General features: G+C 35.6%; 1 protein-coding gene across 1 annotated transcript in view; it reads right to left on the bottom strand.

The window, feature by feature from the left end:
• The window catches only part of LOC125675272 (adhesion G protein-coupled receptor E3-like), a 35973-nt gene extending 28404 nt beyond the window's left edge, over window positions 1-7569 (bottom strand). The window contains exon 1 of the mRNA XM_048912795.2: window positions 7304-7569. Within this exon, the coding sequence (XP_048768752.2) occupies window positions 7304-7523 (220 nt within the window). The 5' untranslated portion in view covers window positions 7524-7569. The remainder of the gene's footprint in view (window positions 1-7303) is intronic.
• Between the last annotated feature and the right edge of the window lie 9873 nt (window positions 7570-17442).

Raw genomic sequence — 17442 nt, 5'->3', positions numbered from 1 at the left:
CACACACACACACACACACACACACACACACACACACACACACACACACACATATATATATATATATATATATAAGATTTCATTTAAAAATTAATTTAGAGTTAACCAAGGTCGTCAAAATATGATATAATATATTTTCCAGGGCCCTCTTGAATGAACACGGTACATGCATAAGCAAAGCAGTATAACATATGAATGAACACGGGCGCTAACAGGCTTCCAATAAATATTCTCATATTTGTATTTGTCAATGACTCTTTTGAAGGACAGTATCAATATGAAGTGTCACAATATAAGCAATATGTATGTTCATAAGTTAATCAACGGAATCTGGTGTTCTATCCTGGCACACAATCAGGTTCAGTTTAAGAGGGGCGGGGGACGGGACTGGGCGTGGACCAATCCTCAGAGGTAATGGGTCTAAAGAGTCCGCCGTTATGCCATTAGTGTGTGCATGACTAAGCCCTGATAGGGCATGGGATGAAGCCTTTGATGTTATAGAGTAGACTCCGCTCTGGAAAATCTACTTTATGTAAAGAAAGTCCTTGTGGCACTGGCGGTCAGGGGTGAAGTCCCCGGAAGCTCTTGGATTCTAATGATTTTGTAAGGCAAGAATGAAGTCCTTTAAATTGACATTTTGACCATTTCTTCTAGTTATGCATGATTAATGATGAACATAATAGAATTTATCTTAAATATGATATTTTAAAGTATCACGCGCTGGGTGCGTTCCAACCATAGTTCCGCATTTGCTCACATCTCCCTATACAATTTGTTCTAAATCCTCGCCGCACAAACAATGAAGTAAAACACGTACATGGATTTACAAAAATAAAATTTATTCCTTTTCCAATTCTATTTTTCCATGTGAGTTCGAAATAAAACACACCACAGATACGTCCACATCTGCTTCATACTTAGATATTTTATGGAAAGTAGACATTAACGGCAAATTGACAACTCAACTGTATGACAAACGGTATGATTTCAGCTTCTCCATCGTCAACTTCCCATATTTATGTAGCAATATTCCGTTATCACTTGCATATGGTGTTCACATATCTCAACATTTAAGTTTGTTCTGTGTGTGGTTAGTTTATAAATCGAGGCAGGTTACTGACAAACAAGTTGATGGTACAGGGGTTTCAACAGTCTCGATTGAAGTCAGCATTTCGCAAATTCTATAGTCGTTGTAACGATCTAGTTCGTCAATACAACATATCATTGGGTCAAACGTTGTCTGATGTGTTTCATACCGATTGTTAAGCCGTTCTTGGCAATTAACTGATTTTGACTACGAATAACTCCTTTTACCTGATCAGGATACAGGGCTCATGGCGGGTGTGACCGGTCGACAGGGGATGCTTATTCCTCCTAGACACCTGATCCCACCTCTGGTGTGTTCAGGGGTCCGTGTTTGCCCAACTATCTATTTTGTATTGCTTATTCGAGTTAGGAGACTGATCACTGTCCATTATCTTCACCTTTCATATCTTACTTAACACGTGCATGCAAGGGTAATCTCTAGATAAAAAGCCCCATAAAACAAGAGGTCCATGGACCACATTACTCACTTGAGTGACCTTCACTCTGCCGCTGTTCTGCAGTTGTGAATTTCAGAAGAATTTTTATTAATCTTTATTGACAACATATTGTGCCCAAAACTAGCCCCCAAAGATCATAACATAACTGAAAATTAATTCATATAACACTGATATGCCTCAACACTAATATAACTAAGATGGCCTTGATGTTTTGGTTAAGACAAAGGTCACAAAGTCATACATCTTTATCATGGTATGAAATGAAACATTAAGAATTAAGAAGTAGGTCAAGGTCACAAGATCAAACATGATTGTATCAAAAGGTCATGTCCTAAAGAATCTATATAAGAAATGTGAAAGCCGTACTTTGAATAGTTCCGAAGATATTTAATAGGTTACATTTTTAACTAGTAGGTTAAGCTATAAGGTCATAAGGTCAAAGTTCATAATGTGAAATGACAGATCTTGCCATAAGAAATCTATGTACAAAATTTGAAAGATGTACCTTAAATAGTTCAGGAGATATTGAATAGGTCAATTTTTGTAAACAGGAGGTCCAACTCCAAAGTCAAGGTCACAAATTCAAACTCCTCGGAATAACAAGGTCTTGCCATAAAGAATCGATACACAAAATATGAAAGCCCAACCTTAAATATTCAGTAGGTATTGAATACGTCATTTTTTTTTTAAAGCTAGGCCAAATTTCAAGGTCAATATCACAAGTTCCAACTTCACAATGAATAATAAGGTTTCGCCATAATAAAATGTATTTACAAAATATGAAATCCCTACCAAGAATAGTTCCAGTAGGTTATGTTTTCTTAAAAGTGGGTCAAACATAGAGTTCAAGGTCACAAATTCAAAATCCATGAAATGAAAGGTTTTGTCATATGAAGTATAAATATAAATTATGAAAAATCTACCTGAAATAGTTCAGAAAATATTAAATAGGTAAATGCGTTAGATTAAAAGGTCAAACTTCCAGGTCAAGGTCACAAGATCACACACTATAACATCACAGGAAAGGTATTGCTTTAAAAATGTATAGACAAAATATGAAAGCCCTAGCGTATATAGTTCAAGAGATATTTCCAAAGATTTTTCCGATATACATGTGCATGTGTGCCAGAAAGCTTTCAGATAAATTTCATCGTTTTTGGACCAGTGATTTTTGAGAAGAAGATGTTTAAATCCCCCCCCCCTATGTTTGCCTTTTCGTGATTATTTCCCCTTTGAAAAAAGAACGACACTTTATTTAAACAAACTTTAATCCCCTTCACCCAAAGATGATTTGTGCAAAGTTTGATTAAAATTGGCCTATTGGTTTCTGGAGAAGATTTCCCTACATATTGATTGATTGATTAAATATTGTTTAACGTCCCTCTCGATAATATTTCACTCATATGCGTATAAAGGATATCATTACATGCTGCTGACCCTTGACAACGAAATTCCGTATAAAGGATGTCATTACACGCTGCTGACCCTTGACAACGAAATTCCGTATAAAGGATATAATTACATGCTGCTGACCCTTGACAACGAAATTCCGTATAAAGGATGTCATTACACGCTGCTGATTTTCACCAAATTTTGTGAACCCCTAAAATTGCACAGAAGTGATTATTCGCGTGTAACAATATACTGAAAGAGTCCATTTGATTACCAGGTATAAGGAATACACAAATCAGAGTGAAATACGTGTATTCATCTCGGAGGGACTCCATTCTCGAACAGCTTAAGAGTGAGATGACACCGGATACATCAGGATTCCATGTGCTATACCCCACCCTATTGACTGATAAAGCTGCCAATTTGAAAACGACTCTGCCCTTCAGTCAATGTGGGTGACGTGCTACGAAACTAAAAAAAATATGATTCTGAAACCCAATCTTGGCGCATCGGTGTGAAAATGGAGACGCGGAATGTTTTTATTTCACATTGATATACGAGTCTGCGTCACTCTGAGAATCCATTAGGTATGTACCTCTGGCTATAAATTCGTACTGCACAATTTGAAACAATTTGCATTAGGCCTAATATATGTGAATAACCCTCTCCAGAAGCAATATTGAAATAGCCTAGGCCTAGATTCCTCTCCATGAAGTCACGATTAATAATCAGGGGCGGATCCAGGAATTGCGGTAACGGGGGAGCCACTTTATAAGACATGGGGTCTGGGGGCCGCCTTGAGCCCCTCCCCCCCAGTGGGTCCAGGGCTAAGCCCTGATGGTGCCCAGGGGGCTAAGCCCCCGGAAGCTCCTGGATTTTACAAAACTTATAACGCTTGAAATACGTCTCCTGTTTAGTCATTTGCACTCATCTTCACAAGTCAAGGGTTATCGATTCGTTGGGCGTGGTAACGAATCAATAGCCCTTGATTTGTGAAGATGATTTGTACTATTTTCTATCATTTGTAATAAGTGACATTAAGAGTTTTTTGAAAAAAATTAAGTTCTCCCAATAATTAGTAATTCAAGAAATCAAAAGATTTTGTCATTTATTTCTCCAGGAGTGGAAGAAACTATTGCTTCTTTTATCGTTTAAATTAGTACATATTTCTTAACAAGATACCATGATTTACCTTTAATTTGAAAATTTTAAAAAAGGGCTGCGCCCCCCTTAAATACGCCACTGATAATGTCACTTATCATATATTCTGCAGTAGGCCCCCTGAAGTAAATTGACGAGGAATTCGGATGAACCCTTGCTATATTCTTACCTGCACAGTTTTATCATATATTTTTTTTTTTAGACATGCTGTTTATAAACGTTCCTTGAATCTCAAGTTGAACATTGGTATATTTACATGTATACATGACAGAGCACGGAATTAGATATACAATCTGCATGGTTTATGTGCTATGTAAATAGCAGCAAGAAGTCATACTATTTAGTTTGTTATAGCGAATCCGCGAAGGACAAAAAAAAACCACCCTCACAATGACATTAGTTAGGCTCATCATAGATCATTCGTCATAACACCATGGAACTTAACAAACGTCTGTTAGATTTTGTAGACATCAACTTATCTTTAACATAAAATACCGCGTATGTCATATCCGTACTAATGCTGTATGCATATTGACAACTTAATTCCACACTCAATGCCCAAATTATGGACTCTGTGCAGCTAAATTTAGAAGAAGTGTAAAACACAAAATGATGCAGATTATTTATTCTTTTCTCCATTCCTCACATTGACTAGCAAATAAAAGTTGCGATCTGTGTCATTTGTGTGAGAAGGTGCTCTGGCAGGTGCGTAACCGGTTAGCCCTGGGAGGATGACGCAGCTGCAGCCCCAACGGCACCCAGCAGAACAAGACCACCGAGTCCAGCAGCTAATAACGCAAGTATGCCAGTCTTTTTCTTGGTGGTGGTGGTGGTGACGGTTGTGGTAGTGGTGGGAGTTGTGGTGGTGGTGGTTGTTGTGGATGTGGTGGTTGTCGACTCAGCTGCAATCAAATCAACGAGATATATACAAACTCATTTTCTGTAATAATTATATAAACAGTATTATATCAGTTTTGAAGTGTGCATTGGGATTTCCTTTGAATGTTGAATGTTCTCACAATTCCTGCCTGTATTCGTCTTTTTAAACGTAGTTTGTGTATACTATACAGACAACGCATGCTAAAAATAATTTCCTTTCAGTGTGCAGAATTCCGTCGCAATGTACTCATTCAGTAGTCGCTTAAAGTCAGAAACAAGTATGAATTAATAAAAAGAGAGGCGTATGCAAAGGGCATGCACTTTGAAACGTATTCTGTCGACGGAGACAGTCTCAACGGAGACAGGATTTCTGTATCTAAGTACGAAATTAGAAGGGTAAATTTGTTATATAAGAGATTTTCGCTCGTGTAGATAAACAACCATCTGACATGATAGAATATTTTCTAATATATCATAATGATTTTAAATTTGAAATAGTCTTTCCTGTGTATTTTATTGTATTTGAAGATGACAATTTTAGAAAAATCATTTAAATAAAAGCATTATTCTAATATATATGCTTTATCTTGTAAAGCTATCGATGAAAATTCCGTAGTTTTTGCTGTCATATTTTAAAAGTGCATTTCATTAGTTTGAGTGTCTAAATTGAATTCAGGAGATATCAGAGAATATGAATCGCTTGAACTGACTTTGGTGGTGGTCATAGCATTGCTGAAAAAATTTAATTTTTTAGGTTGAAAGCAAAGAATTGACATTAAGTATTGATCAACCAAAATATTTATCAACATGCTATCAATGTTAAAGTTTTTTTCTGCGATTGCAAAATCTTGCGATTTATATAAAACTCATTTCAGTAGCACTAGATAACACTATCACTGTTTGTATCAGTAGTTACATTAAATTTGTTGGAATTTTTAGCGAGAAACAAATTATGTGATTTTTCTATAAAAATGGGTATATACATTTAGCGAGAGCTAATTTTAGCGACTTTATAATTCTAAGAAAGGTAGCTATTACCTCCTATATGGAACAAATTGATAGCAATATCAAATTTTAGCAACCTCATAATTCTCGCTAATAATGCCAAAATTAAATCCTCGTTAAAAATTCTGCTTATTGTAAAGGGTACTCAGGTCTCAGATAACCAGGCTCTACATTTATAGAGAGGAATTTTAATAAAGTATTGAATATCTAACCACTTTTGCATTGAATATATCGCATTCGAGAAAAGGATTACCTTCGGCTAAACATATATATATATATGTATATGTATATATATATATATATATATATATATATATATATATATATATATATGTACTGCATTTATAATATTGGGGTGTCATTTTCAAAGAAAGAGTGCAAAGTTAAATTATCATATTAATTTCACCATACTAATGTAAGTTAGTTATCATTCTGCCTTTCACCTACATGTATACTAGAAATTTGATAGCATATTTATATATATTTCAACAGCGGTTAAAGTTCAGTAGTATGCAATTTATATATTGCATTCAGTGGATGATTCCCATTGACCGGGCAGTCATCATGCATGATTAGATATGTTAGGTTTTCAACAATTATACTTACTTTCGCAGAAATCTCCTTCATAGCCTTCGTCGCAGTAACACACGAAAGTTCCATATTAAGGTTTACATTCCCTTTTACCATTACAGTCATCATCCTCGCCATCTGACGGGCTGCAAGGCGCTAAACAAAATAAAAAAATTGAAAGTCAATACCATGTGGTGCTTTACAAAAATAAATAAATAAATAAAACCAAGTAAAAAAAAACCCTTGAAATGATGTAGAATTATCATTGTTTGGTAACAAATCATGAACAAAACGCAAGTGATTTACATATATTGATATAGTGTACATTGTTTTAAATGAAATACTGATTATTTTCACATTTCTTGAATGTAGTAAAAATTAACGGTTTTATTTCCATATCATGTAAAGACTTTGTTCTGATCGCTACAAGTTTGATAATACAGATTTGTAATTCAGAATGGCAAAAGTAAAACCCAGCGAAAGGAATCAGTGTACACTATAACAATAGGTCTTCATTTGAAATCAATATTGCAAGTAGAATTCGATTGTTCTTATAAACTTTTTCTTGATTGATACTTTTGATAAACTTTAGCAGATAAAATTCCACCCCCCCCCCCCCCCCAAAGAATTCATTTATATATCGCTCATAGATCAAGGGGGAAAAAGGACGGTGAAGATCCGAATGTCATTATTTAAGATTGATTTTTTTGCATTGTGTTCCTTCAAGATAAAATTTAAAAGCGATAAATCACCATGGCAAATCACGAGTTCGATGCCTTCCAGCGTTACGCCAGAATCTACTGGAAATAAATCATCGTCACAGGTACAGCCAGTGTTAAGAGTGCATGTTGCTCCATCGGGACATTTGTCAGTTGCAGTACAACCAGTCTTAAATACGGGCCCAGCACCAAATGAAAGATGGATCTGCATACAAATAGCAATGGCAACAACGAATATTTGATGAGCACGCATTGTTACCGAGCAATCAATAGTCAAATACGGTGTCAAAGCAAGAAGAGTCGAATTTCAGACTGCTTCGTGGTTTTTCGTTAGGGGCATTTAAGATTGATTTTTCTGCATTGTGTTCCTACAAGATAAAATTTAAAAGCGATAAATCACCATGGCAAATCACGAGTTCGATGCCTTCCAGCGTTACGCCAGAATCTACTGGAAATAACTCATCGTCACAGGTACAACCAGTTGGAGCAGTTGTAGAGCAGGTTGCTCCATCGGGACATGGGTCAGTTGCATCATTACAATCAGTATTAAATACGGGCCCAGCACCAAATGAAAGATGGATCTGCATACAAATAGCAATGGCAACAACGAATATTTGATGAGCGCGCATTGTTACCGAGCAATCAATAGTCAAATACGGTGTCAAAGCAAGAAGAGTCGAATTTCAGACTGCTTCGTGGTTTTTCGTTAGGGGTATAAATACATCTGAGAGAAAAAGCACGTGATCAAATATCACCATGTACAGCGTAAACAATTTGCATGAGGAAGTGGAAATCGTCAATGGTTTGATAACATTGCTACCACGAGACATATCGAAATCATACCTGCTGTTAACATTGTTGGTAGGATTGCCTATTTTCTTGTACTTATTTTGTGAAAGTAATTACGTCTAAGGTGTGCAGAATATCTACATTTGGGGGGGGGGGGGTGTAATTAAAATGTGCCCTTTTCTTTTTCTTTCCACTTTCCTTTCACTTGAATGTATTATAATTTAGCGTTTACATTTCGATTAGACAAACAGGGTATTTTTATATACCAATGTTTATCACACAAAGATGTCAGTACACGAACGGTATGCATAACAAAAGGTAAAAAAATAGAGTGAATAGAGTAATATGATTTTTGGAGTACAACACAATATTCATAGAGATATGTCAATAGAATTTCAAACGACCTGACTTTATTTGATATATATATAGGAGTAATGTCAGTTTCTAAAATTTCACATAATTTTCAAGGTCTTGTCTTAAAATTTAAAATGGAACTAAAAAAAAGTGGGGGTTGGAGACCAAATGTTTAATTTATTGGCGAAAATATTGAATTTTTATACAAAATTTGGAGTAAACTAATTTAAACTTTTTTAAGAATCGTTGTTCTATTTCGAAAAAATATATCAACCAAATTAATAAATTACAACATTTGCTCTAGTTCTAAGTCTCAACTACTTATATCATAAATCATAAAATTAAAATACAGGTATAGGAGTATAAAAATAGAAGATATATTAGATGAACCAGAAACTGTAATATCACGCAGATTTAGAACTCTCCTCCCTCCACAAAATATAGTCCCTGCAAAACGCTTTCAAAATTTGAATTGACACAATTTTGTCAACTGGATAGGGTTCCGTAATAGACGTGTAATATGTTTGCACCAATGGAATCAGTATTGTTATTTGATAAAAGTATGAAAGTGTATTTATTTCAATTAATCAAAAGAATTTAAAACTAATAAATTATCATATGAAATGTATGGGTAATCACATTTTTAAGATGCGAGACATACATACACAAAATCACATATCAACGTCAGAAAATTACAATTTTCCTTCAGCAGTATTATCAATTTAAGAAGGTGTTGCACGTCTCATGTTAATTTCCCTAAAGGTGTTGCATGAAAGATCGATAAAATGAAGTTATTCAAATATATGATGAAAGCAAGCCCCCCACCCAGACCCCCTGCCTCGGTAATATTCGAACCCAAGCTACGCCTATGATCTCTCCGGGGAAAGGGGGAAAGATTGCTTCATGGCTTGGTCCGCCTTTCAACAAAGCAAACTAAAAAAAAAAAATTATGCGTCACATTTTTATCAAATGACGTCAGTAACATCGACATGTAGATCGCTATTTTTCGCTTGTATATTTTCTTGTGTCGGATTTACTATAAGCAAGAACATTGCATGCAAGGGTATGTTTTCATGTAATAGAAAATTTCATAGAATTAAAAGCCGCAAATTATTGCATTTCTAATTTAAAGACTATTTTGGATATAGGCTTAAACAATGCAATTTCCCTTATTTTCTCAATCTATCGAAGTTAAGCGACTTCAAAGTCGATCTTTAAAGGATAGCGAAATACGCAATGCATGCATGGCCTACATATATTTTCTGTCAAGACAAACTTCACCTTCAATAACTACGTTTACAATATTTTGATCAATAAGCTCCGTAGAACTACATGTAAGATGGCTGCCTAGACGTTTCGTCGTGGTTGCTAAGTGAATCATTGCGCGGCTCAGTCGACTTGTATTTTTCAGAATTTATGTATTTTTGATAAACGAAGGTTAGTACCTTTGTCTTTTGCATCAAATTATAAGGAATGACTTTAATTATGGCGAATAATATACGAGTATAATCTGGTTTGGGTCAGTTTACGCTTTATAATCCGCGAAGCGTAAATTGACGCAAACCAGGTTATACTCATATAATCTAACTCTTATTGTATCCTTGTCTCTGATCGGTCAAATTCCAATTGAGGAACGCAGGTTAATTTTGTATAACCTGGTTTGGTATGGGGACACACCCCCTTTACTACTATATGCCGGAACTATTTTTTTTCTCTCTCTGAATTTACATCGCAGCACTATTTTCAGCCTTCTTTGGAATAGAACGTCAACGTGCACAATAAGATACTTCGGTTTTATACACATTGTTTTTTCGTTGTCAGTTAGCATCTACTTGTACGCAAATCACTGTTGTAAAACATCTTTCTCTGTATGATGGTCGAATAGATTAAAACAAAAATATCGTATCGAATTAATGATTTACCAGGTAAGCATTGCCCTGTTTATTTTGAGATACATTTCTCACTGGGTAAAGGAGGGGGGATTGTTTCATTGCTTGATCCGCCTTCCAACAAAGCAAACAAAAAATCATGCGTCACATTTTATCACATGACGTCAGACACATTGACATGTGGATGGCGATTTGTCACTTGCTTACATATTTTCTTGTGTCGGATTTACTATTAGCGACAACGTTGCATGCAAGGGTAAATTTTCATGTACTAGAAATTTACACAGAGTTAAAAGCCGCAAATTATTGCATTTTCTGATATTTGAAGACTTATTTTGGCAATCTTAACTACTCGGCTATTTCCGTAACCACAAATTACGGAAAAGGACGAGCGCGTGATCCGACTGTTACTTTGGGTAGGCCTAAACAATGCAATTTCCCGTATTTTCTCAATTTGTCGGAGATGAGCGACTTCAAAGTCGATTTCTATAGGGCAGCTAAATACGCATTGTATGCATAATCAACACATATTTTCTATCATGACAAACTTCACCTTCGATACAACATCTTAATAAACTAAGATTATGATGGCGACCTTCACAGCTAAGCGTTTCGTCGTTGTTGCTAAGTGAATCATTGCGCGGCTCAGTTGACTTGTATTTTTCTGAGTTTATGTACATTTTGATAAAGGAAGGTTAGTACATATCTTTGTCCCTTGCATTAAATTATAAGGAATGACTTTAATTCTGGGGCAAATTATACGAGTATAACCTGGTTTGAGTCAGTTAACGCTTTTTTATAATCTGCTTCGCAGAATTAAAGTCATTACTTAAATGATTATAATGCTAAAAAAAAAAAAATGATATCTTCGACTTTTGAAATACTTTGTATTTGACAAAATTTTTACAATAACTTTCGGAAAAGACTCTATAAAATATTATCTTTCTGTCATGCATAAATCAAAACAAATAATTGAAATTGGAAAACCTTATGATGTCAAATAAGGGTGGAATTATTTTATGAGATCTCTTAAAGAGGTTCACACCTGAGATTTGGATAATGTCCTTTTTTTTGGGAAGTGTATTTTTGATTTCTACATTGAAGGAGAATTGCCAATATTTGTCAGTTCTCTCCCCTATTTCAAACATAGGTGGCGCAAGACTCGTTTACGTTCTTGTTGACCTCCGGTGTACATAAGATTATGAGAGTCAGGGTGTAAGCTTTTTTCTCTTGTGCACATAGGGGGCGGGGGTAGGCTTCCCGAGAAATGCAGCTTTTCAGAAAAAAAAAACCAAAAAACCAAAAAACAGTGGTTCATTGTCATAAATATAACAGAGACAACGATCGTTTCATTTTCCACGCAGCGTCGTGAGCCAGAAACACCTCTGTCTTCAGTACGACTTCACAGATACCGACTTTGTTGCAGTAAAAAGTATTTAGGGTGGGTTAAACATTTGCTCTGTAGATCGGAATTTTCTACATAAATGTATTGTGCTGAAATTTTAATAATTCTTAGTGATACAGTCATCAATGATCTTATAATTCTATGACTCGAATACCCCCCCCCCTCCCCCCCCTCCTTACAGACTAGATCTAATCGCACAGGTGAAATTTGAGTCATCAATATGAAAACGGAATATGGTACAAATATATATATATATATATATATATATATATATATATATATATATATATAAATATAAATATATATATATATATACAAAATGTATATATATATATATATATCTAAGATTTCATTTAAAAATTAATTTAGAGTTAACCAAGGTCGTCAAAATATGATATAATATATTTTCCAGGGCCCTCTTGAATGAACAAAGCAGTATAACATATGAATGTAAACGGCTGCTAACAGGATTCCAATAAATATTCTCATATTTGTATTTGTCAATGACTCTTTTGAAGGACATTATCAATATGAAGTGTTACAATATAAGCAATATGTATGTTCATAAGTTAATCAACGGAATCTGGTGTTCTATCCTGGCGCGCAATCAGGTTCAGTTTAAGAGGGGCGGGGGACGGGACTGGGCGTGGACCAATCCTCAGAAGTAATGGGTCTAAAGAGTCCGCCGTTATGCCTTCAGTGTGTGCATGACTAAGCCCTGATAGGGAATGGGATGAAGCCTTTGATGTTATAGAGTAGACTCCGCTCTGGAAAATCTACTTTATGTAAAGAAAGTCCTTGTGGCACTGGCGGTCAGGGGTGAAGTCCCCGGAAGCTCTTGGATTCTAATGATTTTGTAAGGCAAGAATGAAGTCCTTTAAATTGACATTTTGACCATTTCTTCTAGTTATGCATGATTAATGATGAACATAATAGAATTTATCTTAAATATGATATTTTAAAGTATCACTCGCTGGGTGCGTTCCAACCATAGTTCCGCATTTGCTCACATCTCCCTATACACTTTGTTCTAAATCCTCGCCGTACAAACAATGAAGTAAAACACGTACATAGATTTACAAAAATAAAATTTATTCCCTTTCCAATTCCATTTTTCCATGTGAGTTCGAACTAAAAGACACCACAGATACGTCCACTTCTGCTTCATACTTAGATATTTTATTGAAAGTAGACATTAACGGCAAATTGACAACTCAACTGTATGACAAACGGTATGATTTCAGCTTCCCCATCGTCAACTTCCCATATTTATGTAGCAATATTCCGTTATCACTTGCATATGGTGTTTACATATCTCAACATTTAAGTTTGTTCTGTGTGTGGTTAGTTTATAAATCGAGGCAGGTTACTGACAAACAAGTTGATGGTACAGGGGTTTCAACAGTCTCGATTGAAGTCAGCATTTCGCAAATTCTATAGTCGTTGTAACGATCTAGTTCGTCAATACAACATATCATTGGGTCAAACGTTGTCTGATGTGTTTCATACCGATTGTTAAGCCGTTCTTGGCAATTAACTGATTTTGACTACGAATAACTCCTTTTACCTGATCAGGATACAGGGCTCATGGCGGGTGTGACCGGTCGACAGGGGATGCTTATTCCTCCTAGACACCTGATCCCACCTCTGGTGTGTTCAGGGGTCCGTGTTTGCCCAACTATCTATTTTGTATTGCTTATTCGAGTTAGGAGACTGATCACTGTCCATTATCTTCACCTTTCATATCTTACTTAACACGTGCATGCAAGGGTAATCTCTAGATAAAAAGCCCCATAAAACAAGAGGTCCATGGACCACATTACTCACTTGGGTGACCTTCACTCCGCCGTTGTTCTGCAGTTGTGAATTTCAGAAGAATTTTTATTGATCTTTATTGACAACATATTGTGCCCAAAACTAGCCTCCACAGATCATAACATAACTGAAAATTAATTCATATAACACTGATATGCCTCAACACTAATATGACTAACATGGCCTTGATGTTTTGGTTAAGACAAAGGTCACAAAGTCATACATCTTTATCATGGTATGAAATGAAACATTAAGAATTAAGAAGTAGGTCGAGGTCACAAGATCAAACATGATTGTATCAAAAGGTCATGTCCTGAAGAATCTATATAAGAAATGTGAAAGCCGTACTTTGAATAGTTCCGAAGATATTTAATAGGTTACATTTTTAACTAGTAGGTTAAGCTATAAGGTCATAAGGTCAAAGTTCATAATGTGAAATGACAGATCTTGCCATAAGAAATCTATGTACAAAATTTGAAAGATGTACCTTAAATAGTTCAGGAGATATTGAATAGGTCAATTTTTGTAAACAGGAGGCCCAACTCCAAAGTCAAGGTCACAAATTCAAACTCCTCGGAATAACAAGGTCTTGCCATAAAGAATCGATACACAAAATATGAAAGCCCAACCTTAAATATTCAGTAGGTATTGAATACGTCATTTTTTTTTTTAAATTTAGGCCAAATTTCAAGGTCAATATCACAAGTTCCAACTTCACAATGAATAATAAGGTTTCGCCATAATAAAATGTATTTACAAAATATGAAATCCCTACCAAGAATAGTTCCAGTAGGTTATGTTTTCTTAAAAGTGGGTCAAACATAGAGTTCAAGGTCACAAATTCAAAATCCATGAAATGAAAGGTTTTGTCATATGAAGTATAAATATAAATTATGAAAGATCTACCTGAAATAGTTCAGGAAATATTGAATAGGTAAATGTGTTAGATTAAAAGGTCAAACTTCCAGGTCAAGGTCACAAGATCACACACTATAACATCACAGGAAAGGTATTGCTTTAAAAATGTATAGACAAAATATGAAAGCCCTAGCGTATATAGTTCAAGAGATATTTCCAAAGATTTTTCCGATATATATGTGCATGTGTGCCAGAAAGCTTTCGGCTAAATTTCATCGTTTTTGGACCAGTGATTTTTGAGAAGAAGATGTTTAAATCCCCCCCCCCCCCGTATGTTTGCCTTTTCGTAATTATTTCCCCTTTGAAAAAAGAACGACCCTTTATTTAAACAAACTTTAATCCCCTTCACCCAAAGATGATTTGTACCAAGTTTGATTAAAATTGGCCTATTGGTTTCTGGAGAAGATTTCCCTACATATTGATTGATTGATTAAATATTGTTTAACGTCCCTCTCGATAATATTTCACTCATATGCGTATAAAGGATATCATTACATGCTGCTGACCCATGACAACGAAATTCCGTATAAAGGATGTCATTACACGCTGCTGACCCTTGACAACGAAATTCCGTATAAAGGATATCATTACATGCTGCTGACCCTTGACAACGAAATTCCGTATAAAGGATGTCATTACACGCTGCTGATTTTCACCAAATTTTGTGAACCCCTAAAATTGCACAGAAGTGATTACTCGCGTGTAACAATATACTGAAAGAGTCCATTTGATTACCAGGTAAACACCCGTTGGCTATTTTAAAAAAGTACAAAGTTTTGACTACGGATAACTCCGTTTACCTGATCAAGGTATAATGCTCACAGCGGGTGTGACCGGTCGACAGGGGATATTTACTCCTCCTGGGCACCTGATCCATATCACAATTTAGTAGACTATGCAAAAATATTGAATGTCCATTGATTTACATAATTATATTGAATTTGTACCCTTAACTGATTATTTTACTGAGATAAATTGAAAGTTAACAGTGAATTCAATTCTTTTTCCATTGTGTATACTTATTTTATGATCAGTGTACATGTAGAAATTGATATCGTCTCTGGTACGATGACTTCATTTAGACAAATACAAAATCGTTATAATACGTCCCAGCATCGTAAAGTGGAAATATGTAATATTCAAACACAGAGTTTTGTGTAAATTTCAATTATTGATATAACACGGGTGGTCAAACCCAGTTCTAAGTATTTGAATAATTTCGATCTTTTTGGCAGAATTAATGAGCTGTTGGTTGCGTCTGTAAAAGTTCTTGACATTGGACAAAACTTTCACATGACTTAAATGTATGGGCAAACAATTGTAACATATATGTGCACTAAAATGAAATACGATACATACATACAAATATACGAGCGATGACTCGCAGAAAGTATATAACAATAAAACACTTTCATGAAAGGTGAAGATAACGAAAAGTTATCGCTCTCCTCGTGTCGGGAAAACAAGACTCGGAGTTGGGTAAAAATGGACCCCTGGATATACTGTATAAGGAATACACAAATCAGAGTGAAATACGTGTATTCATCTCGGAGGGACTCCATTCTCGAACAGCTTAAGAGTGAGATGACACCGGATACATCAGGATTCCATGTGCTATACCCTACCCTATTGACTGATAAAGCTGCCAATTTGAAAACGACTCTGCCCTTCAGTCAATGTGGGTGACGTGCTACGAAACTAAAAAAAAAATTGATTCTGAAACCCAATCTTGGCGTATCGGTGTGAAAATGGAGACGAGGAATGTTTTAATTTCTCATTGATATACGAGTCTGCGTCACTCTGAGAATCCATTAGGTATGTACCTCTGGCTATAAATTCGTACTGCACAATTTGAAACAATTTGCATTAGGCCTAATATATGTGAATAAACCTCTCCATCCAGAAGCAATATTGAAATAGCCTAGGCCTAGATTCCTCTCCATGAAGTCATGATTAATAATCAGGGGCGTATCCAGGAATTGCGGTTACGGGGGCGCCACTTTATGAGACATGGGGTCTGGGGGCCGCCTTGAGGCCCCCCAGTGGGTCCAGGGCTAAGCCCTGATTGGGCTCAGGTGGCTACGCCCCCGAAAGCTCCTGGATTTTACAAATTTTATAGGGCTTGAAATACGTCTCCTGTTTAGTCATTTGCACTCATCTTCACAAGTCAAGGGTTATTGATTCGTTGTGCGAGGTAACGAATCAATAGCCCTTGATTTGTGAAGATGATTTGTACTATTTTCTATCATTTGTAATAAGTGACATCAAGGGTTTTTGAAAAAAATTAAGTTCTCCCAATAATTAGTAATTCAAGAAATCAAAAGATTTTGTCATTTATTTCTCCAGGAGTGGAAGAAACTATTGCTTCTTTTATCGTTTAAATTAGTACATATTTCTTAACAAGATACCATGATTTACCTTTAATTTGAAAATTTTAAAAAAGGGCTGCGCCCCCCCCCCCTCTTAAATACGCCACTGATAATGTCACTTATCATATATTCTGCAGTAGGCCTCCTGAAGTAAATTGACGAGGAATTCGGATGAACCCTTGCTATATTCTTACCTGCACAGTTTTATCATATATTTTTTTTTAGACATGCTGTTTATAAACGTTCCTTGAATCTCAAGTTGAACATTGGTATATGTACATGTATACATGACAGAGCACGGAATTAGATATACAATCTGCATGGTTTATGTGCTATGTAAATAGCAGCAAGAAGTCATACTATTTAGTTTGTTATAGCGAATCCGCGTAGGACAAAAAAAAAACCACCCTCACAATGACATTCGTTAGGCTCATCATAGATCATTCGTCATAACACCATGGAACTTAACAAACGTCTGTTAGATTTTGTAGACATCAACTTATCTTTAACATAAAATACCGCGTATGTCATATCCGTACTAATGCTGTATGCATATTGACAACTTAATTCCACACTCAATGCCCAAATTATGGACTCTGTGCAGCTAAATTTAGAAGAAGTGTAAAACACAAA

The sequence above is a fragment of the Ostrea edulis genome, chromosome 3 (assembly GCF_947568905.1).
Source record: "Ostrea edulis chromosome 3, xbOstEdul1.1, whole genome shotgun sequence".
Classification (NCBI taxonomy): Eukaryota; Metazoa; Mollusca; class Bivalvia; order Ostreida; family Ostreidae; genus Ostrea; species Ostrea edulis.
The sequence above is the reverse complement of the archived record's forward strand: the minus strand, read 5'-3'. Positions and strand labels throughout refer to the sequence as shown.